At 40.2% G+C, this 27,095-nt stretch overlaps 2 protein-coding genes and 1 long non-coding RNA gene across 3 annotated transcripts in view; 1 reads left to right on the top strand and 2 right to left on the bottom strand.

Annotated features, from left to right (window-relative positions):
* Positions 1-326: 326 nt before the first annotated feature.
* LOC134872309 (uncharacterized) overlaps positions 327-27,095 on the top strand; it is a 31,283-nt gene continuing 4,514 nt past the window's right edge. The window contains exons 1-2 of the long non-coding RNA XR_010166790.1: positions 327-451; positions 1,023-1,141. This is a non-coding gene — a long non-coding RNA (uncharacterized LOC134872309). The remainder of the gene's footprint in view (positions 452-1,022; positions 1,142-27,095) is intronic.
* ywhag1 (3-monooxygenase/tryptophan 5-monooxygenase activation protein, gamma polypeptide 1) lies at positions 2,752-13,767 on the bottom strand. The gene is made up of 2 exons (XM_063895563.1): positions 13,527-13,767; positions 2,752-4,866 (listed from the first exon to the last, which is right to left on the bottom strand). Exons 1-2 carry the CDS (start codon positions 13,611-13,613, stop codon positions 4,210-4,212), a joined length of 744 nt encoding a protein of 247 aa, XP_063751633.1. The 5' UTR covers positions 13,614-13,767; the 3' UTR covers positions 2,752-4,209.
* LOC134872593 (scavenger receptor cysteine-rich domain-containing group B protein) lies at positions 15,998-25,159 on the bottom strand. The gene is made up of 11 exons (XM_063895968.1): positions 24,932-25,159; positions 23,655-23,687; positions 22,525-22,554; positions 21,360-21,662; positions 21,204-21,257; positions 19,172-19,486; positions 18,838-18,906; positions 17,940-18,008; positions 17,493-17,807; positions 16,892-16,975; positions 15,998-16,783 (listed from the first exon to the last, which is right to left on the bottom strand). The coding sequence occupies exons 1-11, from the start codon at positions 25,134-25,136 to the stop codon at positions 16,467-16,469; spliced, it is 1,794 nt and encodes a 597-aa protein (XP_063752038.1). The 5' UTR covers positions 25,137-25,159; the 3' UTR covers positions 15,998-16,466.

Below are 27,095 nucleotides of genomic sequence, written 5' to 3'. Positions count from 1 at the left end.
TTTAAAACATAAAATGCAATTATTGATGTTTGATTTAGTAACAGAGTTGTTTTTTAATTTACTTTAGTCCAAGATACAGAACATTAAAAAAAGAAAATGGGTAATAAATACATGGTTTATGCAGCCAAACTTTGATTTGATTTTATTTCTTAGTATTTGTTGGGATTTTTTTCCAGCAACCTACTTATTAAATGATATTACTGAAGAGAAAAAAAAGCCCTCATAATGTGTAATTAGTAAGGGAGATTGAAGCCAGCTGGGTCTAAGTGGCACTAATTCCAGAGCTGCTCCCTGATTGGCCACAGAAACCAGCGGATAGGGTAGAACACGTTTTGGAGGCCAGCAAAACAGTTTCCACTCTCCAAGAAAATGGAGGAAGGGCAGTGTTTTGTGTTCTGTGAGGGCTTTTCTCATTTAATGTCTGCAGATGACCCTAAAAACTTCATGAAATGTGTGTGTTTCTCCTATTTTAAACATGGAAAATCAATGGTCCACTCACACTGCCACCTGTCAAGATCAATACAGAAATGTTTTGACAGCAAACAGAATGATTAAGACCTGGTAGGCTACAGACATCATGTCCCCTTCAGGATGAGTTGGAAACACGTTGTTCACTGATGCTAACTTAAATTAGCAAATACTAGCATGCTAAAAGTAAAATGCTGGACATGGTAACATTAAACCTGCTCCACATTAGAATGTTCAGCATTGTCATTGGGAGGAAGTTAGCATGCTGATATCAGCCTGGCTTTAGCTCATGTGTCAATGTAACACCCTGTGTTCAACACCCTGGATAATACACAGCAATTGGAAAAGCTAACATGCTATGGTGGATCCGATAGCATTGACTTCCACATCTACACATGTAAAATGGAACCTTTAATATGATCTGTGAGGCCTTTTGGCTGTTTTTGACAATGATTCCTGATATGACTGCAGAGCCTCATTCAGTTCAAATCATTTTGAATTAAGGAGAGCTGCAGGAAAGAGAAAATACTGGCTTTATTCTGCTTCTGCTGTAGGAATGGAAATAACAGCAGCTGCACCCAAAGCGGACTGAGGAGGAGTTGGTGATGCACAAGAAGACCTGCAGACGGCCGGTCAGACAGGGGAGTTTCAGCAACACAGCGTATCCATTAAGGTCGGTCCTGTTTGTTTTATCATCTAAATAATCTTTTTTCTGGTTAGCTCTTGTGAGGTTACACAGAAGAAGGCGGTGTACAGTTGATATTGGTGATAAGTTGTAGGCTCATCTTGCAAAGTAGCGTTAATTGATAGAATTTTTAGTGTTGACATCAAGGCTGATGCTATGAATGTTGTTCCACTCTGTATGCATTGACATTTCGTCATTTATTTCCTCTTTAATTTAATATTGGCATCATATATCATGTCAAGGCTATTTCCACGTCTGTTTATTACAGTCAACAACAGCAGGAGGCTGACGGCATATGTGGATTTGGTTTTATTAAAGAGACGAGCAGTCTATCAAAAATATATATTTGGGTATCAAATTAGATAGAACCATAGTACTGTTGTCTTCTGTTTTTGTAAATCTAAGTTTTAAATGATTTTACAAACTTGATGCTTTTGTCCATCTATTGTTAAGCCTTCACACCTGATTGTGTCAATGTTTTGTAATCAGCAGTGAGCAACATAAAAAATATTGAACCTACCTTTTGCACTGTATTTAGCAATAGCTTTTTTTCTTTTAGGTGACAGTAGTGTTTCATGAAATACAAGGCGTTTCTATTTATAACACTTCAACCAATGGCTGTCTAAAGCCTCTACTGGCATGTTATGTAATGTTTTTAAGGAACTTTTGAACTTCTTGACAGCTGTTCCCTCCTGTTTGAAAGTCATTTGTCTGAGATGAGTTGCTCTTCATTGCATCTGTCTTCATGAAGCTAATGAACTACAACGGCTTTTTACACAATGTTGGAGGGTAGTCCTACATTTTGAAGCTGTTTATTACCTTGAAACAAAAAGGAAAGTTTGGAAACTAAGGGAGGGTTGATTTTAGCATTATGATATTGTAATTTTATGAGGGGATTATTATAATTATTAATTTCACCATATTCCTAATCAAAAATATTGCCCTTATACAACAATTGTATTGTTAGCCGCAAATAAGTTTGCCTAATTGCCATCTTTCAATGTTTTTGCCAAGTGTTACTGTTTGGCACCAATGATAGTTAGATTAATTACCATCCAATACGTATTATTGATTTATTTTTTCTTACACGCTGGTATTATTACCTTTTCATCATTCATCTATAACCATGGTATTACCAAGTTGTAATGTAAAGAACCACCAATGCTTAAATGCATTCTGCAGAAAACACTTTGTTGAACAAACACTGTACTTCTACTGGAGTAGAATGCAATATTGACTTTGTTATTGTTTGCATTACTAAAGTAAAGTATCCACTATAAGTTGTATTTCTCAGTTTAAGTTGAATTTATGGGTCATAAAATACTTACATTTCACTTAACTTGTGTCAGTTGTAAGCCAAATATAATTAAGATTATTTTCTGGTTTGCATTGTTTCACTGTTAAATTTAATCTATTGTATTTTAATTCAGCTGATACTGCCCCTGGACTAACCCATGACAGACCATCTGAGACCGTAACGCTATATGATGCTGCATTACTCCCATTGTGTCCAGTTAACACACACACTGCCTCTTTCACAAGTCAATGTTTACTTCAATTTTGTCACCGTTACCAAGAATTGCATGTGACCATAGCCATGTCCTTAACAGATCAATTTATTGTTAACAATCACTGTTTTGGTATAGCGTACTTCAGCAAATGGAGTAAAGAAAACACAGATTAAAATAAGGTCTAGCTAACAATTGCGATAAAAAGAAATAAATAGAAAATAATCTGATTAAGGTCTAGTAATTCCATGTTCATATGAATACATAACATCTACAGTATAAGTTAATAAATTGAAGCTACTGTATAAATACATCACCAGCATGCACAATATTGTATTATGGAGAATATTGGAGCAGTTATCATCTTACACTGAAGAAACAGTATAATAGGCAAGTGCATTTCTTGACCAAGAAGTAACTGAAGACAAAGTAAATCCACAAACCTCAAATCTGCTTTTAGAGCTTCCACTTAACATTGCATGTGCTCTGTCCACAAACAATACTCATCAAGTATGTGGTTTCAGGTGCCGTTTCAGAGATCCTACTGAGTGTTTTGAATAAGGGTGGAATCATGATAATGTTCAATCACCACTTTCTTTTTTTTAAATGTCCTTTTATCTTACTTTGCTATCTGGAACTGTTTCCTACACGGAGCCAATAGAAGTTGTTATAGTAATGAAAATATTGACGATAAGAATTAGGTGTCGATAAACAGTTAATTTATTGAATAAAGCACATCAGCACATGAGAGGGACACGCTGCACTAAGTTTACTTCATGAATTTGTATTTTTAGTTACAGTATGACTGTATGACTGCGCTGGACACATAACTGACACAAAGCAAACAAAAACATTTGTCATCTTCATCAACAGAGACGACCTGCTTTCCACTCAATGATCATAGTGTGGTGCAACTAAAGATGTCGGTGCATATTTGAAGTTACACAATGAAGTTGGACACCCCCTTAAAAAAGCTCAGTCTTCATCTCTGCAACCCTTCTGCTCTCTCGCTCGCTTCCTCCCTAGTCTTTCTCTTTCACTAAGCAAGGCCATGACATTCGAGGTGACTCTAATTTTCTGGCTGCTCAAGCACCGAAAACCCAATTTCTGAATGCTCCTCCCCTCACCAAATACAATAGGACAGCTCAGCTTCATTTGCGCGATAAGACCAGTCTCTGCCAGTGTGAAGGCATCATTACCCAATAGTCACACTGCGATGAATGACATACTTCCTGCTTCTATAGTGGTATTTTGGCAAATGCTGCAGAGGCTACCAAGGAGGGGGTTTCATTGTTTTATTTGTTTTTTAATCTTAGGTAATTACTCCAACTAAAATTGTCTCCAACTTTTTAAAATTTGTTGAAAAATGAAGAACAGCAGCCACGTTAGTACCATCCGCTAAATTGGCCTCCAATGTTCCAACAGCCCCTCCCCCCACTCCCGATTCTTTTTTAAATTTCTAAGAATTGTTTAACTAGTATTATTATTTTGTCATCATTTGTGAGCGCGCGTGTTGTGTTGTTTTGGCAGAATGAGGTTTGGGACCATTTAATTGTTGGCCTCTCCTCCCTCGTCGTCCTGCTGGTCGCTCGTCCAGAGCGTCAAGTTGTCTCGTAGCAGCTGCATGATGAGAGTGGAGTCTTTGTAGGAGTCCTCGTTCAGGGTGTCCAGCTCGGCGATGGCGTCATCGAAGGCGGTCTTGGCCAGGTGGCACGCTTGCTCTGGGGCGTTCTGGATCTCATAGTAGAAGACGGAGTAGTTGAGAGCCAGGCCCAGGCGGATTGGGTGGGTGGGCTGCATGTGCTCCTTGCTGATCTCGTGGGCCTCGCTGTAGGACTTCTCGGAGGACTCCACCACCGCGGCTCTCTTCTCCCCCGTGGCCACCTCGGCCAGGTAGCGGTAGTAGTCGCCCTTCATCTTCAGGTAGAACACTTTGCTCTCGTGCTGCGTCTCGTTGCAGTTCTTGATCAGGAAGTTGTCGAGCAGGTTGAGCACGTCCTGGCAGACGGCCTCCAGCTCCTTCTCGATCTTTTCCCGGTAGGCACGCACCATCTCGATTTTCTTCTCATTGCCGTCGGCCGATGTTTTCTGCTCAATACTGGAGATGACGCGCCAGGAAGAACGCCTCGCCCCAACCACATTCTTATAGGCCACAGAGAGCAGGTTCCTCTCCTCATTGGATAGTGCTTCGTTCAGTTCTGTGACCTGAAGAAATAATAAATGAGCAGGAGTTAGCATGTGTATTTATGTTGTCTTTTTGTCAAACATGTGACGATATGTCTCAACAACATTGGAACAGCCCGACAATTGGACAGTTCCAAGCTGTAACATATCAAGTACGCAATTTGTCTAGCAGTGGCTCAGTAAGTAGGGGCTTGGACTGGGAATCGTAGGGTCGCCGGTTCAATCCCCGAACAGACTTGAAAAAATATGGAAAGTGGACTGCTACTTGGAGAGGTCCCAGTTCACCTCCTAGGCCCTGCTGTGGTGCCCTTGAGCAAGGCACCAGACACCTCCAATCCCCCCTCCCCATTGCTCCCCGGGCGCTGCACAATAGCTGCCCACTGCTCCTAGTACTAGGATGGGTTAAATGCAGAGGACCAATTTCACTGTGTGTGCTCTGCTGTGTGCATGTATGTGACTAATAAAGAGGGCTTCATCCTCCGATTCTATCTATCAAGGAAAAACTATTTAATCCTCTGTGCTCTTCAATCACAATTTGTTGGACAACAACTGTGCAACACCCAACAGCAGATCTCTGACATCATCCTCTGAGCGGATTGCTGATTGGATGTCCAGAGCTCTGAAAGCTGGTTTTGTTTAGTTTCGACAGGCCTGTGTCCGGCTGGAGGATTTAATCCTTTATACCCCACTGGGACTGTGCAGCAGAAGAATCTTTACAGACCTTTTGAGTGTAAAGCCTGCTGTTACTTTCTTTTTAGTACAGAATTCAGTTCCATAAGCGTAGCAAAGCTGGGGGCCCCAGCCTATCACACGGAAGGGCTCTTCACAATGCCCTTACTGAACACTATATTGGTCAACAACTAAATCCCGGGTATAAACTGATATTTCCTTCTTTAAATAGGGAAATTAAGCGAGCCTTTCAAAACTGCTTTGCTTTTGATATATTGCCCCCGAAAAGAAGTACAATAATAAAGACACTTCCCTTTTTAGAAAAATCTGAAATGCAACTCTGAAGCGCAGAAACATTTGATTTGGTATTAGTGGTAACAATGACAAGTTAACTTGCTCATATTTAGCAAAAAGTTTGTACCATGTTGGCCATTTTAGTGTGTTAGCATGCTAACATTTGCTAATCAGCAGTAAACACAGAGACTGAGCTGATGGGAATGAAAGATAGCATATTTGGCCATTGCTAAAGTATTGGACAAACATAAATTCTAAACAGATGATGGTACTAGATTAAAACATTAAGAGATCACTAGTTCTCACAATTGCTCCTTTGGGGGTCACAACACCCTAAGGTAAAAGTCATGGCAATCAATCCATTTGTTTGAGAAATATTTGTGTTTAAAACTAAATCAGAATCCCTTTATTGGTCCCACAGGGGGACATTTAAATTTGCTAGTAAAGATCTAATCCTCATGGTTGCGTCAAGTCAGAAAGCCATTCATGGACTGGGAACCATCAATGTCTGTATAACATTTCAATCATATCAGTTCAGTAGATTTTGAAATACTTCAAAAGTGGAAACTATGACCTGCTGCATGTGTACACAGCATCCTTGCTCAAAGACTACAGAGTTTAAACCTTTGACCTTCTGAGGTGCATCACAGTCACGATGAGCTAACAGCTGAATCATTGTTCTTTGGTTAGACTCCAGTGACACACAGTAGCTGCTAATCCCTGGTCCAGTCGTTACTACAGTCTCTATTGATACAAACCTATGACTAATCATGTGTTCATCTGATGAACTCATTCTCAGCACACAAGTCCTTATATACATCCACAGACGTTATCACCCTCTTTAATGAGACGCCTGCAAAGGGGAGGGAAATGAAGGCAAAGAGTAACCATTGATGCAATCTCCTGTTTCCATGGCAATGGCTAAGTCTGCTTTGTTTTATGAGAGCTATACAATCCCTGCTGGAGATGCTGGCCACAAGCGACTAATGGCAAGGATGCTGACATGGCTGATGGTATGGAGAATGCTACAGCACTGTGAGGAGGGGATAAGTGCGAACAAGCAATTTCATATCTCACACCTTTCAGCCAAACCTTACACTGTCAGTCAGCCATAGAAACATTATTTTCTTGCCTTGGTAGTTACAGGACACAAGCCTGCATGTGAAACATTGGAGGACTTTATCACGTCAATCCTGCCAACAAGGTGATGTTGGTCGACCATCAAATGTCTAGAGTACATTCCTGGTGCCCAGAGGATACACCGTTTTCATTTGAACAACCCATGAACTTTCCTCTCTACAAAGAGATTTGGTACATTAATTCAAGGGCATTTTGGATTCAGAGTAAAATATCATAACTGGTAAATTTGTAAATTTTGGTAATCCAACAAAATGTCTTTGGTGATCTCCTTACTTTTGCTGTTTTGATCTGAGTCACATATCTTTACAAATATTGAATGGATGGCTGTGAACTGAACAATAAGTATTAGATATCCCAAGAGGTGAATATTTACAGGCTTTAGAGATCCCTTGACCTTTCTGTAGCTCCATCATTAGGTAACTATTTCAATTTGTCGACATTTTTGGGTTACTTAACAAATACTTGCAACATTACATGCCATCAGCTTTGCCTGCACTTTCTGTTAGGTGCTAAATAGCTGGAGTGATGCATGCTAAACCAGGATCTAAAAATAATCTAATTGGTCCAAACGGTAACAAGTGGTCAAATTGCCCCGGTATTTTCAGTTGAGTTTTATGTCCCCTTTAGGATACATCCCTGTGAATTTGAAAAAGCCATGTCTTGTTATGTAACATTGCCACAACAACCAAACATCGTCCTTTCCGCTCCTTACTTTATTGCAGTGGAATGAACAATGCATCCTCTTGTGTGTGTGCTTGTTCACAAAGGAGTGTTTCTTCACAAGACGTTGTAAAAATATACAACTGATATGAAAAATAACCTTTGTACTGTAGAAGTTTGAAGACAGGCAAACAATTAAATGACCTCTGTTGCGTAATGATCCCACTCACAAGCACAGAAAAAAGCCCCCCTGCCCCCTATTATTCATTGCTAGATCCCAGCCTCAGCTCCAAAGGACTCAATGCCTTAGCCCATTAAATTACAATTAGAGTAAACAAGAATCCGACCTACAGCAAATGCAGCAAGCAGAAGAGGTCAGTGCTGGAGCAACAGAAAGGTCAGAAAAACAAGGCCTAAACAACACGCCTGTAAAAACATGGATGCCTTTGTTTCAGAAGGCTGCAGGGTGAACAGAAAGCCCTGACGGAAGCTGTGGTGCGGGCAATGACAATAGAGCTCTGTCTACCCATAAAGCTCATCAATCGCGCCTGCTCTCGTGACTCATCCTTGCACAAGGCAGTCAAACTTCCAAACAACTGAGTGTTAGTGCAAACAAAGGCAAGGCATGACAATCAATAACTTCCTTTTTGACAGCTCTCCGCATGACCATTAATATCCTCAGGAGAGACCCTGCAAGGGCTGAAGGCTAGAAGAATATCAGTCTGGGTTAGACCACAATGTGCACAGCCTTACATTTCCATTTAGTACATTAAAATTCACACATAATGCAGGCTTGCCGATGTCCCACAGCTTCACATTTTTCTTCCAGTTTCACGCTTTGCTTCTGTCTATATATTGCTCATTCTCTCACTCCCCGGGCTCCCCTGACCTGATGTGACAACCCCCCCGCCAAGCCTCTTTTTAGGCAGCAGAGCACAATGGCAGTGTGGACTACCTGACGCCACGAGCAGTGTGAACAGGGCTAGAGCCTCAGTGCTAAGAAAGGGGGATGCAAGGCGGTGTATGTGTATAGTAATGGTGGTGTAGTGGGAGTTTTGAGTAGATCTTTGTTGCTATGCTACCACATATGACATTAGTTTTTTTCTGTGATTACTTTAATGGTTGATCATTTAAAACAAATGAGGACAATGTGCAGATCTTTTAAGAGCAAGTTAGGCTAATGCAAGCATGTCTGTTAGTTGTAGCTCTCTGCTGTCATTATAAACAGGAAACTCACTGTGACCAAAAAGTGCTCATGCTGATGTTTCACACTTGCATTTGTAGGGTTGGTCATCTCTTAGCTATCCCTCCCTTGTTGAAATCACTTTTATCATACTTTCCAGGTCTGTTAACAATTCTGTAAACTCATTCAGGGGTGTGAAATCCCATAGAAATAACCCTTGTCACTGTGCCAAAGCAATTAAAGCAACAACTTCAACCATTCTTCAACCAACACAAACTTAGCCAAAATGAAAATACGGGAGAGAATAAAGGTCTGTTAAGTCTGTTGTTCAGTTAAGCCCTTCCTTCTTAAAATCTTCTGAAGATGATAGTTCTTATTTGCCCCACACCCTAAAATGACCGGTTTTACTTAAAAGGCGTCATGCTCTTTTCTTTTTTTTTGGTTTGGGAAATAATGTAATGAGTTATTTGCTTAAATAAATGTAGTTTAGAGACACCAAATGAAAGTAATGTAAATATCCTAAAACCAATCACCAGTCTGTACATGTTTTCCCACTGCTCGCTGAGGAGAAGTTTCAAGTGCCTGGAACAGACACATACTCCATATGTATTCCTTTTTTATCTGCCTCCTTTCTTTTGAACAATATCACAACTTCAAGTCAGGGTAGATGTGTCAATGTTATGAATCATGATGCTGCTAGCATTTATGTCCCTGCACTCGTGGACAGTGACTAAGCAAAAGGAAAAAATAGACATTATTCCAACACAGTGATGCTAAAAGATTATAACGTACTGCTAAAGGGAAAATAAGTCGGTGAAATTTGTTTATATCTTGATGCAATAACAAGAAAGGTATTGTGAAATGTAATTGAATATAGTGTGTGTGGTGTGGTGAGAAAGGTGGGCGTTTCTCGTAGTGCCTTATGACTCACCACTGAGTCAAGATTCATTTCAGGAAATCCTGAAATGACATTTACTGAACTCATTCAATTTGGAATAAGGTTTTGAAGTATGTTCATACTTCAGAAATTAAGTCGACTTTGCAGCTTTCTGTTCCCACTGGACACAATTCCTAATCGGGGATGCAGATGATGCAGAAAACAGGAAATGGTGACTGAAATATGTCAGAAATGTTCTGGGGATATTCCCTCTTTCCCTGGTCCATCAGTATCTAAAATGAGGCTCATCATAGTTTCAAATTCAAAAACCTACAACTAGCATTATAGTTACATTTACAAACAATACATATTATCTGGTGTTGAAGCTATCTCTCCCATCAACCTTCACCTTCCTACTCACACCCACTCCTATGGAAATCACTCCTACATGCCACATTATCTTCTATCTAAAATGTGTCCGCTAGCAAAAATAAGACACAAGTAGCCCAAGGAGTTTTAATTTAATCAGTGAGAACACAATTGCTTGAAGAATATTGTGGATAAAGTCCCTGTTTTTCCTCCAACTTATGTTGTTTCCCATAGCAACAGGCAAATCAAGTGCTGCAGTGTCAGACCTCAGAGTAGCAGTGTTAGCTGAAGTGTAACTTCTAAGAAATAAAATATTGTTTGGTTTATTTAAGTATATCGTGGTAGACAGTATATGGGTAGTTAAGTCCAATATCTGTCACATGTTCAAATAATAGAGTATTGCACTCCAACAATAAATGATGGTAACTATGGCTGGGCAATACATCAATATTGTAATACGAGAGGAGATATCTGCGTAAAAGGTGTAGCACATTAGTAAAACACTTAAAATGATTCTAATGAACGCAGTTTGATTATAAGCTTTTCTGTTTTACCCTGGAATTTACAGACAAAACAGACATTTGTGTCTTCAAATTGTTTTTCATTTAATCGATCACAAGTACTATATATACAGTATAGTATTTTCAATTCATATTGGACATACATCCAGTGTATGGGGCAGCTGCAGCAAAATGCACCTGTAAATGCATTGAACGTACTTCCATGACCGAATAATGCATTCAGTTCATAAGTGTGATGGAAGCCCTGATGCTCTGTGCCATGCACTTCCTTAGACGCTCTACAATAGGGTGTGTGTTTGTGTGTGTGATAGCGTATGTGTGTGTGTCACGGCTAATTTACAACAATCTCGTCGAATCAGCACATTATACTGGCTATGGTCACTGGGTTATATCAGCCCTAGTTAGCCTTTTAGCTTGTCATGAAAAGGAGCTGCAACAAATGAACAGACCCTGATTCACAAATTTGCGAATACATTTAAATTCCATTCTGTTACTTAGCAATCTTAGATGCTAAATGCTGTGATCTTTAACACCGCTTCGAAGCAAAAGGAGTGAAATACATGTAGGTCAAACCTATCTGTGTGGTTGATCTGAAGGCAGCAGCATGCATCATCTAAAATGGTTTTCTGACCCTGAACTTAACCAGTAATTTAAGAGGTACCGGTGAAAAACATTTAACGTTAACATTTAACATAAATGCATTTCAGAAATGAAAACTGCTTTATTGATTTGAGTTTATAACTGCAGGAATCATTACTATTTCAACGGCTGGAGTCCAAGTGGATACCATGATGTAGTTTCACTAGATATGCATACTGGAGTTCAGATTTCATTTTACATATATGGGTCAAATATTAAGGTCCTTCTCTATAATTTTATTTGGCTTGGTATTGGTATTTTTTGCTCTTCAAAGTATTAAATATTACTCAGTTGTTCGCATAATATATGTATCTGTGCTCCAAATCTTGCACAAGGCAACTGCAACCTGGTCTGCATCACTGATCGGGTACTGATTGCTCATAGCCGCCCTAGACAGACAGAAAGAGGACAAGCAGAAACTAAGGCTGCTGTCAGACATGTCATGTCCCACAAAGCCCCCAAAAAATGTATTTGGAAAGACATCCGAGGACATACAATGACACTCCTGGGACCTTTTTGCTGGATGTAAAAAAAAAAGAAAGTCTGCAGTAGCAAGGGATTCCCCTCAAATGATGGGCGAGGCAGGCAGACACACCCCGGTGCCCAGTGCTGCAGAGACACACTGGCTGGGTGAGGGGCAGCTCTCTCTCTGACTCGGCATAAATCTGAAGGGGTGGAGCCCGGCCCCCCCTTCGGCATTACCCACTACTGCCTGGTCCTAGAGAGCCGAGCATGGACTCTAAAAGTGGTGACAGCTTACTTGTTGACTCTTGGGAGACAAAACTGATGTAGAATAAAGTTCCACTAATCTTGCTGTCCCCTTTGTTAAGCGCAACCACTGCCACTGTACTTGGACTTTCATGTTGATGCTACTGTTCCATAGAACTTATTGTCTTACTATTTGGAATGAAGAAGTAAATATATGAAAATCATAGAGATATTGACCAAAAATGTCTCTCCTTTTGAATATAGAGGCATACAGAAGGTCTTGTATTATCACTGTTAGTAACCACAGACACAATGAAGTCCTACACATAAATATAATGGTCATTCTTTTTAATAAAGAAGAGTAGGCCTGCTCAGAACATTACTCAACCCGAATTTATGTCCCTTCCTCTCGTATTGTCCACACACACTGATACAGAGAGATGCAGCCTTTGTGAGAAACGCTGCCTTTGAAATGGTGCACTACGGGCGGGCCTGTGCTGCATCTTGGCAGATGCTGCGGCACGCCTCTGTGTGGGAACCTGCTGCAAGAGGTCGAGGACGCAGGGATGCGGGTAGCTACACAGCATTGATTAATACCAAGCAGCCCGTCATGCTACAGTGTGCGCACAGAAAACGACCATTTGCTGCAATATGACACCTACATAGCTTTCTGGAATGATGTCCGTTCACCAACACCCACGTCTGGAAGGTGGACGCTTCGTATTTTGTGCGCAGCTTCTGCGCAAATCGATTGCCATCAACCTTCAGCCAATATTGCTATTCAATGCACCAAATGTGTGGCAAAAGGAGGAACACTGGCTTATAGTAGTCCATATCACGCTAAATAAACTCGTAATTTACATTAAATCAATGACCCGTTATTACTCGTGCAAACCGGAACGCGACCATCAGCCTACGATGTCATTTTCATCATCATTGTACCACATAGCTCGTCCTCTGTTCTGCCAATATGCGCACCTTCCAAAGGGCTCATTTTGATAGTATTTCGCGTCAAAGCACACGTTTGACCCTGAAATAACATAAAATCACGTCTTGTCGATATTATGTGATATTTCTCCCACGGTTCTTTTACAACCAAGCTGTTTGTCCGTTTCTTTAAAGGAGCCTGGTCAAAGGCACCGCCCCAAGATCAAACAGACCGCACTTCATCCACAATCCACCGCATTACACCGCCGATAAAAGCCTATGATTTACCGCATATTAGTTATTCTAATTTAACCTTATCCTATCGACATAGTCTCTCTAATACCAGACATGTGCGGAAAGGGGTTATAATATGAGCACAGGATTGACGGGCCTAACAGCCCTGTTTAAATATATGTTGCCCAAATCTTATTTTGGCACTACTTTTTCCTGCCCACAGTTATGTCCTAGCCATAAAGGTAATCTTTAATCATAACTTTCATACACCATTTTGCTTGTCTTATTCGGGTTAGAGTCCAAATGTGCTCGGACACTAAGGCATAGCCCCTTGTCTGCTGCCCTAATGCTAGGTTAGCAAGCTTTTACACATCTCTCACAAATTCACACATACTTTGTTGAAGCTGATAATACATAAGAGTTTTAAGAGAAAATGTCATTACATAGAAAGCCCACTTACCGATTTCATGGCAGCTGCCATATCATCATACCTCTCCGCCTGCTCGGCCAGCCTGGCTTTCTGCACCAGTTGCTCGCGGTCTACCATTTTAGATATGGTGTGTGTTTGCTGTCCTATGTGCTTCGGAGGTAAAGATCGTTAATATGAATGTTTTAATGCAGAGAAACGGGTACCGGGTCCTTCTTGCTGCAGCTGCTGCCTGCTGTCTGTGTGCCTGCCGACGGGACACCCCTCCCCCTCCGAGCACTTTCCCTTGGTTTTGTCACCACCCAAAAAGGCGTGTCTTCACGGAGTGATGTAACGAGCCTGGCAGTCAAGAGAAAATGACAGCACAGCCTATTGCCCTAGAGCAGGCAATGTAGGGTTTACAGCGCACATATGCAAGTAAAAGGAGGTCGTTAAGAGCGTTGACTTGTACTCTAGTGAATTGCTTTATCAAACTTTCCAAGTAGGCCTGTACTGACCACTATCTGGACGAATGCCAAACACACTGGGCCCCAGGGCCCCAGAGCCCCATCACTCGCTCACAAGGCCAAGCTTTGACATAGAGAAATATGGTCATCTTTTCAAGTACAATACCAACAGATTTGTAACAATTCATTTCTAAACAAACTTGATTTCAAATACAACTACAAACACAAGACATAATAGAGATTTGTGCAATGGGACACCCCCAATAAACGACCCAAAGGGGCCTGACACTTAACAGAAAGTAAAGAATTTACAATATGTATTTACTAATTGAAGATAATTTGTGTATTATACAAAAACATTTACAATTTGACTCCAACACCTAAAACTAATGAAATACCATAAAAAAAGACTTCTTAATTGCGGCCCAAGCCGTAATTTATTCTTTCTTGATTTAAAACAGGTAAGATATAATAAACATAGCTATATGACAAATGGACAATTATTGAATACATTTGATGTTTTTCAAAGTATAGTAACTTAAAGAGAAACTGTTGACCTGTCTTTAAAGAAAACATGATGAACAGGGATTAAAAAATACATGTTTATGTATTATTTCTATATTAATGATTTAGAGTCAAGGAAACATTGTCCCTGGGTCTCATTGACTGATTTACCTGTGTATCTGATAAAATAGAGACACACCTGTGACCACAGAGCATTTCATAACTTATGTTTGACATCCCTGCAACGTTGTTGCTTGGCAGAGGAAAAACAAAGGTGCAGACAAATTATCATTTAAAGAAGCACTTCTCCAATGATGGATTATTTGTTTTTTATTTCATTAAACTTTTACTTAACGATATAAGAATAGTATTTAGTTTTTCTCATGCAATTTAAATTGTTTGTGAAACCACCTTGTAACCATGGATATGCCATTTTGGGTAAATGTAGTGATTATAGTTATGAAGCAAGCTCATGAAATGCTGAGTCATTTTATCGTGGGTCATCAAAACACGCCGTCTTCTACAAGCCATACTGACGATGTAATCATTTTAGCTCCTCTGTTTACCACATTAATTTGTAGGTGTTCATATATCTTTATTGATGAGGCAAAATGGCAACTTAAAACAAGACAAAAGTTACTTTTGTAATCAAAGTGTATATAAATCTCTGACTACAGATATCTGTAGGCCTAATTTATTTTATGTTTTTATGTTCTATAGATTGACTCATGTACTTGAAACTACAATTTAAATAAATAAAAAGTAATATATTCTCAGAATTCTTAACTATGTAATGGCATTAAATTAAGTTATTCACAAATGTTTTTGTCTGTGAAATTACATTATTCCCCTTAGGAATTCATTTTTAATAAAACGTTAATTTCAATAGCTTTAGCATACCTGGTCAGTCTAACCATTAGCTCTATGTGGCCAATGTAAGCTAAATTTTCCAACTCGCACTTCAGAATCACTTAGCTGACTTAATTCTGTGCTTTTGCTACTATTACACTGTTATTATTACATGTAGCCACAGAGTACTGTAAATGTCCTCGCTGTGGGACTAATAAAGGTGTTCTGATTTTGAGGTGGCTAGGTTAGCTATGCTGTCAGTATTCTATTGTCTAAATTGAACGATTCAATATTTTGATTGAGCTCATTGCTCAACTACATGATGTTAGTAATGTTGCTCTTTATGGTGGTTACATAAAATGATTAAAGCATGATTTTAACAATTAGCATGTTCCTATTAGCTACAAACGGTATCAAATAATTAAATAGCCTGGCTTTTTGGGACAAATCTTGCACTCTCCTCTGCAAATGAAGACATCTTGTTTAAGCATTCCCAAAAATCCTCTCCCTTGAAAAAGATTAAAATGGTTGAATTGCCATATTTGTGTGCAGAGTTAAAGAAGAATACAAAATGGAAGTACATGTTTAGGCAATGACAAATGCAGATGTTGAACATATATTTTATCACATGTAGTTACATTTATTCATATTTGGGTTAACAGAACACAAGTTGCACATTGTTTATTTGTAGATAGAGAAATGTGCTGCATATTCACAACATATAACACATTTATTTATGTATGTGTCTGTTATCTTACTGTATGTTCGAATATCATTTGTTCCCATTTAGGTTTCTGTTTGGTATATCATACATATTTGCAAAAAGATTGGAGCTGAAGCCCATGTGTCTCATCATCCAAACTGCCCTTCCTCCGATATTCCTAACCTAACTTAACAAAAAATCACACGTACAGTACATTTTTGGTTTGTCAAAACAAAAAAAACTGTGTACATTGTATTTTATATCATATATTTATTTATAAAGTGCTTAATAGGCATATATAGTTAAAAGTATGTCATCATATATTGTCATATTAGTTTTTTTGTATGTGGTTGGTGGTGGAGTACTCCTTCAGCAATGTGAAAGCTGTTATTTACATAATGTATACAAGTCCCAGGTTCAGTACGCCCACTTCCTACCCATGGTGGAGATGGGAGTGTGGTTCTGCTCAAATCACGACAGTGAGCAGGTGACGCCAGCATCTTCAGAGTGGTCACAGTTGTGCACGTTCCAGGATATATGGGAGCACTCCTGCAGGGTGCCCTCCATACCGGTGCACTTGAGATTGTCCAGCAGGATTTTGCCTGTGCCGGGCCCGAAAAAAGCTTCTCCCCGAGCAGCTGTGGCCTCGCCACAGCCCACTTGGCGACACACAACCTGAGCGTCAGGGATATCCCAAGCATCATCGCACACTGTGCCCCATTCAGAATTTGAGTAAATCTCTATGCGACCATCACACTGGTGCTGGCCTCCCACCAGTCTCAGCATTCCTGCAAAAGACAAAATTAGAATCACATTAATTCAGTGTTATCTGTATTGTAAACCCAGAATAGAGAAATGGGCTGATTTTGTGGTGGTAGAAGATAAATTAAACCTACCTTCAGATGGTTCTGAAGTGGGGGTGGCAGGTATCTTCTCTGTTGCTCTAAAGTCACGTCCATTTCCATAGTAAAAATTAGAAGCTAATGGAGGCAGAGGAAAGCAGAGTGAGGACACTAGGTGTTGGGCATACTCTGGTAAATATCAAGTCTCAACAGAAATGCAAATGTTCTTTTAAGGTAAAAGAAATGCACTTTGCAGCAACATTGAGGCAGATTGAAAATGGCTCCCTTTAACCATGTATAATCAAAACAAGTTCTAAAAAACCGAAAACCATGCATGTGCTTTCTAAGTAAAATTGCCTCTTTCAGTGCTTTGATTTAGTCTAGAAAGAAGTAGAATTTGGCCTGAATGCAGGCGGTGACGTTGATGTGCCTTGACTCATCCTCTGTAATTTTTATGCTCTCTGGGCTGTCTCCTCAAAGTACTACAGTCAAGCATTGCAATTGGACAGCTCAGCAGGGTGAGTACAGATGACCCGATGCAAAGGCAGTATGAGCTTTTAAGCAGAGTTGAGGACTCAAAGGGATAGTTCAGTGTGCCTAAATGGAGCCTACTTTAACCCTACATGGTGTAAGAGAGGTCATGTTAGGTACTTACGTGCACAGATAACTCCAGCATCCTCATGATGGCGACAGTTGTGCTGACCCCAGCCCAGGTGGGAGCACTGGGACAGCTCCCGTTCCAAGCCACTACATTCCACATTGTCCAGCAGGATGACACCAGAACCGAAGCCAAAGTGAGCCTGTGTCATAGCCCCCAAAGCTGGGCCACAGCCTACCTGCCTGCACACCACGTTAGCGTTGAACATGTCCCAGTCATCATCACACACTGTCCCCCAAATATTTTTGTATAGGACCTCTACACGACCCTCACAGCTATGGTTACCATTGACCAGACGAATGGTTGGGTTGCCTGCATAATGATAAATAGACAGGTACATCGTTGCAGTTTATTTTATGATAATCGCAAAACAAGGTATAATATAGCCTGCTCAATCCAATAATAAAACACATTGTAATTGTGTATATAGTTTAATATTTTTACCTTTTGTCTGGGCAGTTGTGGTGACAGTCGTTGTAGTTGGAGCATTGGTGACTGGAATGCTTTCTGTTGCTGGAGGAAAGATGGAATACATGTTAAGACTCTCAATACTTTAGAAAACCTGTTTGTTACGATCATGGTAAGGTTAGTCGGTGCCACACATCCACCACCATGATATGGGGCGGTGGTGGCAAAGTCCATAGGGGTGTTGGCCTGGGAACTGGAAGGTCACCAGTTCAAGCCCCCGAAAGACCAAAGTGCCACCGTGGTGTCCCTGAGCAAGACACTGGTTACCTACACTGCTCCCCGGGCGTCGTACATAATGGCAGCCCACTGCTTCTAACACTAGGATGGGTCAAATGCAGAGACCGCATTTCGTTGTCCTAGTACTTGTACTCTGTGCAATGACAATAAAGTTGAATCTTTCATCTTTCTTTCATGTGGCACTGATGTGGAATACATTTAAAGACCAGGTGGAAGAAATGACACCCCCTGTTGGTCATTTGCTAGAAGAGCATATTTGATTTTTACTGTGGAGGAAAAAATCGAACAAAGCTAATTAGACCTGCTGATGCCAAAACATAATTAGCTGTGGAGTCAGAGCAGTTCACTGTTTCAGTAATCTTTACAAGAGATAAATAAAAATAATAAAATAAATAATTGTGGAAACATAAATAAGTTATAAATAAAGGAATGTGTAAAAATATAAATAGTAATAGCAAATCAATTAAAAATAACAAAATAATTAATAAAAAAGATATCATACATCAATTAAATGTATATACACAAAATTGTACATTCATATTATAAATACAGAAATAAATAAACCATTTTATTTATTTCTGTATTTCCACAAAAGCTGTCTGTGCTTGCGTACATGTAAACAGTGCTGTGTGTTTACCTTCACTAGTGTATGTTACCCAAATCCCTCTCTGGTTGTCTGTTACCAAAGGAGGTATAGTGCTGGTTCCTAGAGTTGATAGAAAAGTAAAATGAAAAAGCCTTATACAACTTCTAATATTAAATATTACTATTTACTACAACTACTTCTACTAATACAAATACTGCTTGTTACTAACAAAGATACAACTCATACATTACTTCTATTATACATTCTTCACATCCAATCGGATTTGATATGATTTGTACAATAGACATTGAGTTATTGATACCAATGGTAATTTTGTTGGTGACATGTTCCTTTAATGCATGTTCCATGATAAAGAGAAGTGTACCAGTGCACGTGACTCCAGCGTCCTCATGATGCCCGCAGTTGTGGTTGCCCCAGGGCAGGCTTTTGCATCTAGTCAGGTCCTGTTCAGAACCGTAGCAGTTGACATTGTCCAGGAGAATCCGACCCGTTCCGTAGCCAAAGTAAGAGTTACTGTGTGCATGGATGGCTCTGCCACAGCCTAACTGGTGGCACACCACCCAGGCATTCTCAAAGCTCCATTCGTCATCACACACTGTCCCCCAGTCTCCCTGGTAGAAGATCTCAACCCGGCCCTGGCACGAGTTGTATCCATCCACCAGACGGATGGTGCCATCACCTAAACCAAGATAGAGAGGGGGAGCGATTGATAAGGACTGAATAAATATTCTCTACAACAGATCTTTTGTCTGTTGATTTTTATTATAATTAATATTGTCAAATTAGATGCATGGATTTGAGCATATTGTGTAACAACAGAGTGAACAACCAGCAGACATTAATACAGGGAAAAGATAAGGGTGTGGGCCTCTACTATACATATTGTGGCTTGTGAAGTATGAGAGTTAAGGTGAACGGGACTATACAGCACCAAGCACAGATGTTGTCATTTAATGCCTCGGCCCCGACAAAAACACACCTCAAACAGAGACAATAGACATACTCGTGTGTCTATAATTTTCAAAATGTGCTTCCCTGAAAGAAAGCCATGAGTATGGATGGCCTCACTTCACTCCCAGTGGGTTTCAGATACGTCACGTGTTAACAAAATTCGGTTCAAGTCTCTCAAGATCCTCTTGGGAATTAAAGTTAAAAACAAGCACAACAAAAGCAAACCCAGCACACAAAAAGGATGGCATCGGATTTAAGCGGCCTTTGAGGTCTATTGTAAAGTTTCCAAAAAGATACTTTCAACTGAGGTCAAAAGCCTTTGATGTTGTGTAAAATGTGATGACAGTTTCAACAAACTGAAATAATATATCCTTCCATTGAATTTTATGTTTTGGAAACCAATTTACCTCCTTATTTAATAAAACCTGCCCCTTCATTTTGTTTTAACATCTGATATTCCACCATATACCACCTCCTTGATAGTGTTTCTGATTTTGAACAATGACAGAAAAAAACTGATATTTTCTATGATTGTGGGTTTTGATCACCGCCCCTGCAGTCAACATGTCAATGTATCCTCAAGATACTTAACTCTGAGTTGCTCCCGATGGCGAACGGTGTATGAGTGTTTGTTCCCTCGAGCAAGTGGTACTGCTCTGTAGTAATGAGATGTGAATGGGTAAGTGACTCTGTGTAAAGCTCTTTGAGGGGTTTGAAAAGACCCGATAAGCGCCATTTTTGTTTACATTACATTACATGTCACTTGTTACATGCAAAGTAACTTACAAGCACTCAATACTGTGGGCAATCCCAACAGAAGCACTTTGGGATGAAGTGTCTTGCCCAGGGACACAAGGACATGCTGACTGCAGTGGGGAATGAATGTGCTCCTCTGATCCCCTTATCAGCACGCCAACTCACTGAGCCACAGCCTCCCGTGTTTGCACATCTAGCAGATATGTAGCGACATTAGCATTAATTTATTGAATGAAGTCCAATGTTCAATCTTAACTGTTTACCCACTGAGTGCTACCTTTTTTTCGTCTGGCTGAGCAAGCTAAAGAGCGATCCAAGACAGTTAAGTTGCAGGCAGTAAAACCAAAGCATCAACATACACACAGGTAGTTATTGTATATGATACACTCTCTGTAAAAAAAACAACAACATTATATTGCAGTTTTAAATTGTTAAAGGAAAAAGAATATCAGTAGTCAAAGTCCACTATGATTTGTTTTTATAGTAATTTCCTATTTGTACTGTTGTTTCACTGTTGTCCTTTTACACATCTTGCTTACAAGTATTCATTTCTCAAATAGGCCCTTGTCAAATATCTTAAATGTATTATATTTGTGTCTGGGTTTAAGTCATTTTTCTTGATGCCTTTTTAAAGAACAAAAGTTGGCAGAAGAACAGTCTCATTAAGATAAACTGCAGGGAGTACTTACGTAAACCGTAGTTCTCCTGGGGCGGTGTTGTGCGAAAACCCTTTGCTCCCACCACTGACGGTTTTAGTAGCAAAATGAAAAGATAGCAGGAATATTAATCAGTTCGTCCTATATTAAGGAATATGCATATAGAGATGATTCACAAAAAAGCTTTACCTCTGCAAGTAACACCCACGTCTTCATAGTGGTAACAGTTGTGGACGCCCCAGGCCAGAGCGCGGCACTCTCTGAGGTTTCTTTCATTTCCTCTGCAATCTACGTTATCGAGCAGGATCGGCCCTGTGCCTTGTCCAAACCTAGAGCTGCTGCCCACTGCCACAGCCACTCCACAGTTTAGCTGCCGACACACCACGTTGGCATCCACCATGTCCCATTCATCGTCACACACTGTGCCCCATGAGTTGTTGTAGAATACCTCCACTCTACCCTCACACCTGTTCAGTCCGTTAACCAGTTGTACTGGTAAGGAAAGATAAGGACACAATGTCTGTCAGTTGAGTTGCCATCAGTGTTTAAAAACAACTTCTCCCCCTGCCTTAGAGTGAGATGAGGATATTGACGATGGTTTGGTCAGTACGATAGCGATATGTCCCTAGTTGCAGCGGTCAATATTTCTGGGGTTCTGGTGTAGCTAACAAATGTCCAGGCCAAGACCTTCTCAATCTGTTAGACAATAACCAATAGTTGTCTCAATTTAGCCAATGCGTTACAATTCTGGAATTGGAACACTAAGACTACATATCAAAACCGGAATGTTGCAGATACCAAAATCTAGCCTGTTTTTAGTCATTTATCTTCTGTAATACAAAAATGTGATCATTCTATGAATGATATCAGCCCATTTAATGGGCCTATCAGCATCCTAGAAATGGGTTAGAAGGGGTGCCATTTCACTGAGAAATGTGATGCCTTTTATTTCTTAAATGTCTGACAAATATTAAATATGTGTTTGGAAAAAAAGATATGAGAAGCCAGACTTCCATAGCTCTAATGTAATGACAGTTAATAGCAAAAAGTCTAATCCTACCAAGTTAAGGCACACAATAAGGCACATGACTCAACTTGGATAAGAGAGACGTGGATGCAGGAGGGCGGGACATTACATAGCAAATAAGAGGGGATTAGGGAAATGGAGAGCTGTGAAAGTGACCTTGTTTAAAAATCTCCAGAAACTGATCTAGCTTCTGTGCTTTCTGTACTTTCTGTCACTGACATACAGCCAGCCATTGGTTTTCATACGGATGATCGCCGGATGCAGACATGTCTTACTGAACATTAGTGTGGGGACAGGTGTGAAATTGGATGTCTTGCTCATGCTTACCTTGGTACTGCTTCGGCATATCGGCTGAAACTGGAGGGAGGAGGGGATATGAAGGGAGACAGAGAGAAAGTCCAATTATTTGTTGAAAGAAGACTTTGGCTTTCCATAGTTACAGTTCTCTATTGACTGTATCTATTTTTCTGTAACACACATACTGAAACCACTGGTGGCCTGTTTATACACCTTCAGCTTCATCTGAAATATGTTAGCATATTTCTTTTAATATGGATTTTAGCCATGCAAGCTGTAATGCATGGAAAGTGAGGGAAAGTTAACACCCAGTGAATGAGTACCATTCAATTTTATACAGGCATTCATTGTTCTCCAAAGATGAATCCTACCAAGTTCGGAAATCCCCTTATTTTTAATAACTTACTCAATTTGCATACTTCTGTATTTGCATGTGCTATTTTGAGTGCATAAATGCATCTACATGCAAAGTATGGCAACATTAAGAGCACTATGAGTACCCGGACAGTTCCTTCAAAAAGTTGCATGGAACACTGGAGGCTTCACAAACTCATCCCTCGCCATTTTGGCTACGTAACAATAGCAATATTGGTCCTTTCAACACAGGAGCCATTGACTGCCAACCCCTCACTCTTAACTAGTCGTTAGGGGCAGCAAGTGATTAAGAACCGCTTCAATTGCAAAATATATTTCTAAACAGGATGCAGATTTTTTTTTTTCTTTCGTAACACCGAGGGATGTATATCTGAATGATCATTTGTGGCAACATTCCACAGATGTGCGTGTTTCGGCGCAACAAAGATTGACCCAAGAGTCTCACTGGAAGATGTTTCTGGACCTTTATTAAGAACATCCTAACGCCTGGAGACAAATATCTCCGATTTCAATAACTCACAATGACACAAGAGGGATTTTTCTACCCTTCACACACAAGTAGGTCAATTCACAGGCTTCTCCCGTTTGTTTGAGGCATTGAAACATGTACAGTGTATGCATGTAGTAAAACTACCTATTTTACCTTCAAGGGCTTGTAACAAATCTGTTTACAGCTTCAAGGATGGCTTCAAGTGCAGGTTACTTTATGGTGTATATTCCAGGGAGAAAAGTTATTTTTCTTAAGATCATAAAATGGTAACGCAATTAACTTAAATATTACTTACTGTTTACAGCTCGTCTGGTTATTTTCAAGTCTCCTGCAATTTGAAAACAAAAAACTGTTAGAATGTTGCATTTGGATATAATTGGCTTGGCTAAGACACAAAAGCAGTAAGTTGGTTACAACACATTTGAATGAATTGCTCTCTCCTGTTCCCTCCCATTTGTTGATCCAAAACATCCAGTGAGTGGAATTGATCGGGGCTCACTGCAAAATAACTTCAGGGCTTTAAGCCAGCTATCACTTGTTAAGAGGGCAGGCTGACTTTTGGTCACCCGGCAACAGGGAGTTAAATTGCAGGCCCACCCGCTTCTGAAGAATTAATCACGCCCTATACATGTGTTTCAGCACTGACACACTACAAACCAACTCATGTGTCATATTTTGTTTCAGTATATGGCATTAGTAGCATCTCAGATAGTGACCTGCAAAATGTTGATGGGCCTAATTTAAACTTCAGATTAAAAAGGCCATCATATTGAAAGTGAAAATATTAAGGACATAGGCATTTGTTTAATCTTTCACTAGAAAACAATTGCTTTGATAATGCTTGGGAATCAGTTTCAATCTTCACACAACCAACCTCTGGTCCTGGGCCAGTGACTGAAAATGTACCCCTGTAGGAAAGGAAATACTTTATAAAGCATTTTTTAAAACTTCAAACAAACTTTCAAGGCCTATTATTTTTTCATATATATTTCACATTGTTACATTTCACAATGACGCACCACAAATATTGTTGAAGAAACGTCCATCCTTTAAATATTTTTGTAGTGAACATGCACAGCCTTAAGTTACCTCCATCATGAGGTAATGCTTTTGTTTTTTTCTCATGATTTAAAAAAGACTCGTCCAATTTTCATAACATTTGGTGGAAGGGTTTGGCATGAATCAAGGACCATCCAATTACATTTTTGAGCAACTACACACATTTGTTAACATGCCGAGATAGGGCATTTGGCACTAGGGTATTTTGCTTTGCTAAATTGGGCTAAGTCGATATACTGGTGAAAAGTTTAGAGTTAATCTGTGAGTTATCATGTAAATAGATTAAAACGTTATTTAGAACCTATTTGTAGGTGTATTACATCGCTTCTTACCATCTACTTTAGAATACTGATAACGGCTGGCCATTTAATGGGTATATATCATCCAAATGCAGTGAAAATACACTTTTTTTACCTGATCATAAAACGTATAACATGACAGGTAAAATCCTACAGTCAGGCTGCTTGGAAAAAGTGGCCTTCACGTCTCACCCAACCCCACTCACACACTCACCGTTTCTCAGAACACTGACGGCCACCAAGACGAGGGATCCCAGCAGGGACGCCAGGAGCCAGATGGCCGGGTTCCAGCACCTACACTCGTTCTCCACCACACGCTGGCCTCGCATGGCTGCCTCACTGACCATCCGCCTGCAACACACACATGAACACAGTCTCATCAGGCTTCCCAAAGTCCTGCGCTGCGATTTAACACTCATAATTATGGGAGACTGGAGTTTGGTACACACATTTGTAGCTACTACAAAACAATCACTGCATTTTGTATTGGTTCAGAGTAGCCTAATTATAATATTGGATTGTTTTCTCTGGTAGAGCCTGCAGCTGTTGTTATCCTGTTGTAGTAGGTATTGATGGTAGTTGGAGGTCAGGCTTGGAAAACCTGTAGCTCAAAAAGAAATTGTTTTCAGGGATCATGTGATGCATATCACTCCCCAAGGACATGAGAGCTGTTAAGAAAGTTCTGTTGGCACATAAACACTTATCAGAGCAAACAGAAACCCCAGTCTCCCAGACATGGACATATGCCATTGAAAAGTTCTGCTATTGCCAATAATACACCAGGAACAGGGAGTGTAGTTACTTTGCTGTTTTGTAAGCACAAAATGGCCGCCGTGCTTCGTCCTGGCAGCAGGTAACAGGCTGCAACAAGAGAATCGAGGTAACGTTTTTTTTTACTCTGATGGTTACAGCGGAGAGGGTTTTGTTTCAAAGCTTCCAAACATCATCAACAGCTGGAGAATACTTGACAGATTTAGACACCTGGGTCGAGGTTTGCGATAATCAAGGGAATTTTCCCTCTGACAGAACATTGGGATTCACTGACACAACTCAAGCTAGATAGTGCTGTGGAAAGACACTGAACAGATAGGATAACACAGCAATAACATAAAAATACTTCTATATTATGAAATGCGGATATTGGAACGATTGAATATCAATTTGTACATATTATTTTCGAGCTAATCTCGCACAGTAGTGTGATTAGAAGGATGCTGTCATCAGAAGACTGCAGTGTATGAGTCCACCTTGGGTTGTTTGTCTTTTTGCCGATGCAGAATTCCCCCTGACCTTACACAGGAATGTGTATTAGGGGATGATGAGGGGAGAATTTGATATTGGCCCCTCGAGATAGTGGACATTCCGAGCCCAGGGGGCACAAAAAGACATTTCTGCTTTCTGTGGTCCCCATCGTCAGACCTAAACGCTGCTTCCTGCAATCTGTCACTAGAACCCTCCAAAACGCTTAGGCACCTGATGACACTGCAGGGGCGCCTCTCGTCTCCTTGGAGAGCAGGAGGCAGGGGGTTGTAGTGGGGTGGAGGGTGTAGAAGCTTGTGAACCTACATTTAACACACAACCTTTGTAGGATTAGTGACCAAACAACACTTGACAGCAGCCAAAGATTCAACTCCACACCCTGCCGTCTCAATCCAGGTCCAGTCCATTTTCTTTGTCGTATTGTCTGAAGAGGTGCAGCACAGAAGGCCAAAGGCCCACAGAGAGCTCATTGTGCATCCAATTGGGAGGTGGGGATTTTAACACCGTCACAGCACTCAAGAACCACAACTATCTCATTTGTAGACTGTACCAACAAATCCCTTTCGAAACTCTGGGACAAATGGCTCAGTTATGTGGGATGAAAAATAATCTAGTCCCCAATGTTATGTTTTTCAATACTCCATTCATAGTAGGATGTAGCACAGATCCGCTGGGGAATAATGTTGCCTTTTGTGTCTGCTCTGCTTCCCCTCCCTTCTCACTTCCCTGTGCTGAGAAATAGCTGAAAGATCCAGGCCCCACAAAAATACCCCTTAATGTCTGAGATGAACAGCAGAATAATACTGTCAGTCTCTTTAACTGAGAGAATTATATGACAGATAAACAAAGAATCAGTGCAGTGCTTCCTTTAATGAGCAATATCCTTAAATCTAGACTTATTTTAAATTGGTAAAATGTGAGTAAATATGACAAGAGACCTCATTTTTAAAATCGATAGACTTAAAGGGTAATAACTCATCAAATCTGAACATGTACAACATTATGAGATTTCAATTAAAATACCTGCCTTGCAAAAAGACTGTACAGTATGAATAATTTAATTATGTGTGTCTTTTAACATTATAATAAATGTACAAATATTGCAAAAACTGTTTAAC

Source organism: Eleginops maclovinus, chromosome 11 (assembly GCF_036324505.1).
Source record: "Eleginops maclovinus isolate JMC-PN-2008 ecotype Puerto Natales chromosome 11, JC_Emac_rtc_rv5, whole genome shotgun sequence".
In the NCBI taxonomy this organism is placed as follows: Eukaryota; Metazoa; Chordata; class Actinopteri; order Perciformes; family Eleginopidae; genus Eleginops; species Eleginops maclovinus.
This window is presented reverse-complemented; position numbering and strand designations above follow the sequence as displayed.

Coding starts and splice junctions, on each gene's coding strand:
- ywhag1 (XM_063895563.1), bottom strand. CDS start 13,613: ATGGTAGACCGCGAGCAACTGGTGCAGAAAGCCAGGCTGGCCGAGCAG. Junction 4,867..13,526: donor TGGCAGCTGCCATGAAATCG/GTAAGTGGGCTT, acceptor TTATTTCTTCAG/GTCACAGAACTGAACGAAGC.
- LOC134872593 (XM_063895968.1), bottom strand. CDS start 25,136: ATGAGTGTTAAATCGCAGCGCAGGACTTTGGGAAGCCTGATGAGACTG. Junction 19,487..21,203: donor CCAGGAGAACTACGGTTTAC/GTAAGTACTCCC, acceptor ATCTTGGTTTAG/GTGATGGCACCATCCGTCTG. Junction 17,808..17,939: donor CACAACTGCCCAGACAAAAG/GTAAAAATATTA, acceptor ATCATTATGCAG/GCAACCCAACCATTCGTCTG.